This window comes from Nicotiana sylvestris, chromosome 5 (genome assembly GCF_000393655.2).
Source record: "Nicotiana sylvestris chromosome 5, ASM39365v2, whole genome shotgun sequence".
NCBI lineage: Eukaryota > Viridiplantae > Streptophyta > Magnoliopsida > Solanales > Solanaceae > Nicotiana > Nicotiana sylvestris.
The window spans coordinates 148477197-148481312 of NC_091061.1; the positions used below are offsets into that span (position 1 = coordinate 148477197).

At 43.5% G+C, this 4116-nt stretch overlaps 1 protein-coding gene across 1 annotated transcript; it reads right to left on the minus strand.

The window, feature by feature from the left end:
* Nucleotides 1-808: 808 nt before the first annotated feature.
* On the minus strand, nucleotides 809-1414 carry LOC138869472 (uncharacterized). Its single transcript, XM_070147092.1, has one exon. It carries the CDS (start codon nucleotides 1412-1414, stop codon nucleotides 809-811), a length of 606 nt encoding a protein of 201 aa, XP_070003193.1.
* Nucleotides 1415-4116: the final 2702 nt, after the last annotated feature.

The window sequence follows — 4116 nt, forward strand, 5'->3', positions numbered from 1 at the left end:
CGCCTTAAAATGAGTTGCCCCACTTCAAAACTTCTAGGCCGCACTTTCTTGTTATAGGCACGAGCCATTCTTTGTTGGTACAACTGCCTGTGGCAGACCGCAGCCATTCACTTTTCATCGATCAAGGTTAATTGTTCCAGACGGGTTTTAACCCACTCACTGTCTTCAATTTTGGCTTCAACAATGATTCGGAGAGATGGGATTTCAACCTCGGCGGGTATTACAGCTTCCGTGCCATAAACCAAAAGATACGGGGTGGCTCCAATTGATGTGCGCACAGTAGTGCGATATCCCAACAATGCAAACGACAACTTTTCATGCCACTGCCTGGAACTTTGAATCGTCTTTCTCAAAATCTTTTTGATGTTTTTGTTTTCTACTTCAACGGCACCATTGCCTTTAGGCCGATAAGGAGTAGAGTTCCGGTGCATTATCTTGAATTGCTCACATATCCCCCCCCCCATCAAATGTCTATTCAAGTTTGCAGCATTGTCTGTGATAATAGTTGCAGGAATGCCAAAATGGCAGATAAGATTGGAGTGCACGAAATCTACCACAACTTTCTTGGTGACAGACTTGAGAGTGATTGCTTCAACCCATTTTGTAAAGTAGTCAATGGCAACTAGTATGAATCTGTGTCCATTTGAGGCTTTTGGCTCGATTGGCCCAATGACGTCCATGCCCCAGGCAACAAATGGCCAAGGTGCAGACATGGGATGCAGTTCTGTGGGAGGTGCATGAATCAAATCACCGTGCACCTGACACTGATGACACTTTCGAACGAAACTAAAACAGTCCTTTTCCATGGTCATCCAGTAATAACCCGCTCGAATGATTTCTTTGCTAAAACATACCCATTCATGTGGGGCCCGCATACTCCTGCATGTACCTCATACATGATTCTTTCAGCCTCTTCTGCGTCAACACATCTTAACAAATTGAGGTCCGAAGTTCTCTTGTACAAGACATCCCCACTCAAAAAGAAACCACTCGCGTGTCGTCTAATGGTTCTCTTTTGGTCTCTACTGGCTTGCTCGGGGTATTCTTGAGTTTTTAGAAACTTTTTGATGTCATGGTACCATGGTTGGGTATTTGGTGCTACTTCAATTGTATTACAATAACCATGCCTTTCCCGGATTTGAATTTCCAAGGGATCTATGTGAGCATTGCCTGGATACGGCAGCATTGAGGCCAAAGTAGCAAGTGCGTCGGCTAATTCGTTGTGACAATGAGGAATGTACCTGAACTCTATTGACTTAAATCGCTTGCTGAGGTCTTCCACATGTTGCTTGTAAGGGATAAGCTTAACATCTCTGGTTTCCCATTCTCCTTGGGCTTGCCGGATAATCAGATATGAGTCTCCCATGATCAACAACTCTTCAACATTTTGGTCGATTGCCATGTTTATACCCATAATGCAAGCTTCATACTCGGTGGTGTTGTTTGTACAGAAGAACCGAAGCTGAGCTGTGGCTGGATAGTGCTGACCAGTGGGTGAGATCAAAATTGCCCCAATTCCAACACCTTTTGCGTTTACCGCCCCATCAAAGAACATTTTCCAAGCATGAGTGTCTTCAGATATTGCCTCAACTGAATTTACTTCTTCATCTGGGAAGTAAGTTCTCAAAGGTTGGTACTCATCATCAATCGGGTTCTCAGCCAAATGATCCGCTAATGCCTGGGCTTTCATTGTCGTGCGAGTGACATAGACTATGTCAAACTCCGTGAGCAAGATCTGTCACTTTGCTAATCTCCCAGTGGGCATTGGTTTCTGAAATATGTACTTTAAAGGATCCAACCTGGTTATGAGGTAGGTGGTGTAAGCTTGCAAATAATGTCTCAGCTTCTGAGCGACCCATGTCAAAGCACAGCAAGTTCTTTCCAATAAAGTGTACTTGGCTTCATAACTAGTAAACTTCTTGCTCAGATAGTAAATGGCCTGCTCCTTCTTTCCGGTCACGTTATGTTGCCCGAGGACACAACCAAAAGAATTTTCCAAGACGGTCGGGTACAAGAAAACAGGCCTCTCTGGCTCAGGTGGGACCAAGACTGGCGGATTTGACAGATATTCCTTGATTTTATCAAAAGCTTCTTGACATTCAACTGTCCATTTGATTGCCGCATCTTTCTTTAACAACTTAAATATGGTTTCACACGTGGAGGTCAACTGAGAAATGAAACGACTGATGTAATTCAATCTTCCCAACAAACTCATAACATCTTTCTTGGTTCTTGGAGGAGGCAAATCCCGAATAGACTTTATCTTTGTTAGATATAACTCGATGCCCCTCCGACAGACTATGAATCCCAAGAGTTTGCCGGATGGTACCCCAAATACACATTTGGCTGGGTTCAGCTTCAAATCATATTTGCGCAGCCACTCAAAGAATTTTCTCAAGTCCCGAACGTGGTCGTCCTGGGTTTTGGATTTGATGATTACATCGTCCACATACACCTCTATCTCTTGGTGCATCATATCATGAAAAATGGCAGTCATGGCCCTCATGTAGGTTGCCCCGACATTTTTTAGACCAAATGGCATGACTCTATAACAGTAAGTGCCCCAAGGTGTGGTAAAAGCTGTCTTTTCTGCATCTTCTTCATCCATCAACACCTGGTGGTATCCTGCGTAACAATCCACAAAAGACTGTATTTCATGTTTGGCGCAGTTATCAACAAGGATGTGGATGTTTGGCAAAGGAAAATTGTCCTTGGGGCTTGCTTTGTTCAGATCTAGGTAGTCAACACACACCTGGATTTTTTCATCTTTCTTTGGCACAGGAACTATATTAGCCAGGCATGTGGTGTATCGGACCACTCGTATCACTCCCGCCTTTAACTGTTTTGTGACCTCTTCTTTAATCTTGTCACTGATATCAATTTTGAACTTCCTCTGTTTTTGCTGGATAGGGGAATAATCGGGGTAGGTTGGCAACTTATGGACCACTAAATCGACACTTAATCCTGGCATGTTATCGTATGACCAAGTAAACACATCTTTGAATTCTAATAAAAGTTGGATCAATGCATCCCTGGTTCTTTCATCTGTATGAATGCTTATCTTGGTTTCTTTGACTTCTTCAGAGCTACCAAAATTAACCGGCTCGGTTTCATTTAAGTTTGGCTTAGGTTTATTCTCAAATTGTTCCAATTCTCGATTTATTTCCTTAAAAGCCTCTTCTTCATCATATTCCGGTTCTTGGTTCATTATTTCGCAGTTAGACAGCGTGTTTGGATCTGGGCATGAAGTCCGCAAGCATGTCATGTTATTTAAAGCCACATTATTAGAGCTGAAAGAAAAAAGAGAAAAAATAACAAAATCAGAAAGAATAAAGAAGGATGGACGATGAAATATGATTTTCATTTCTTTGAATTTGAAGATAACAGGGTTTACATTGGAAATTAAAAGACAAGAAACTAAAGAAAAACATCCGAGTTACACCCTGACATAACTCGCGATGCAGAAAAAGTGGCAGGACAGGTCTACCGGGACTCCCACCTGATTGGGAATGGCGTAGCCTTCCAATTCTGCAGCTTGGCATTGGGTCCCATATACAGCACCTCAGCGGTGCTTGAGCCCTCCCCTGGCTGGACCATGTGGGTTTCATATAGTATCTTCCTTATTGCCCCACAGATCTCTTCATTCTCTTCGGCAGTAAAGGCCTCATCTTCTTCTTTCTTCTGGTATTTTGGCTTGACAAATGTTCTGTACAGATGCGGAACCGGCAGAGGCAAGACCCAACCATCATTCTTTCTATCATCTGCCCATCTTATATCAGCTGGAGCGTGTCGGAAGCCTACCCCGAAGAACTTTTCACTGGTGGGCAGGGTGATAAGTTCAACTACCCCTTGCAATGATTTCCCAAGTCCCTTCCCCAGTTTGAAGCCATGTCGGATCATTTCTTTGGCCACCATGATTGATGCATTAGAAAGGAAGGGTTGGGGGCAAGGGTTTCCTTCTTTGTACTGGTCTGCAACCACAATTTCAAAAGCCTGATAAACTATGTGCTCACTCCCCTCTCTTGCTTCAAGACATGGGACTGATGGGTCCCGATAAATTGATTGCTCATCTTCTCCGTGGACCACGATCTCTTGATCCTCATGCTCGAACTTCAC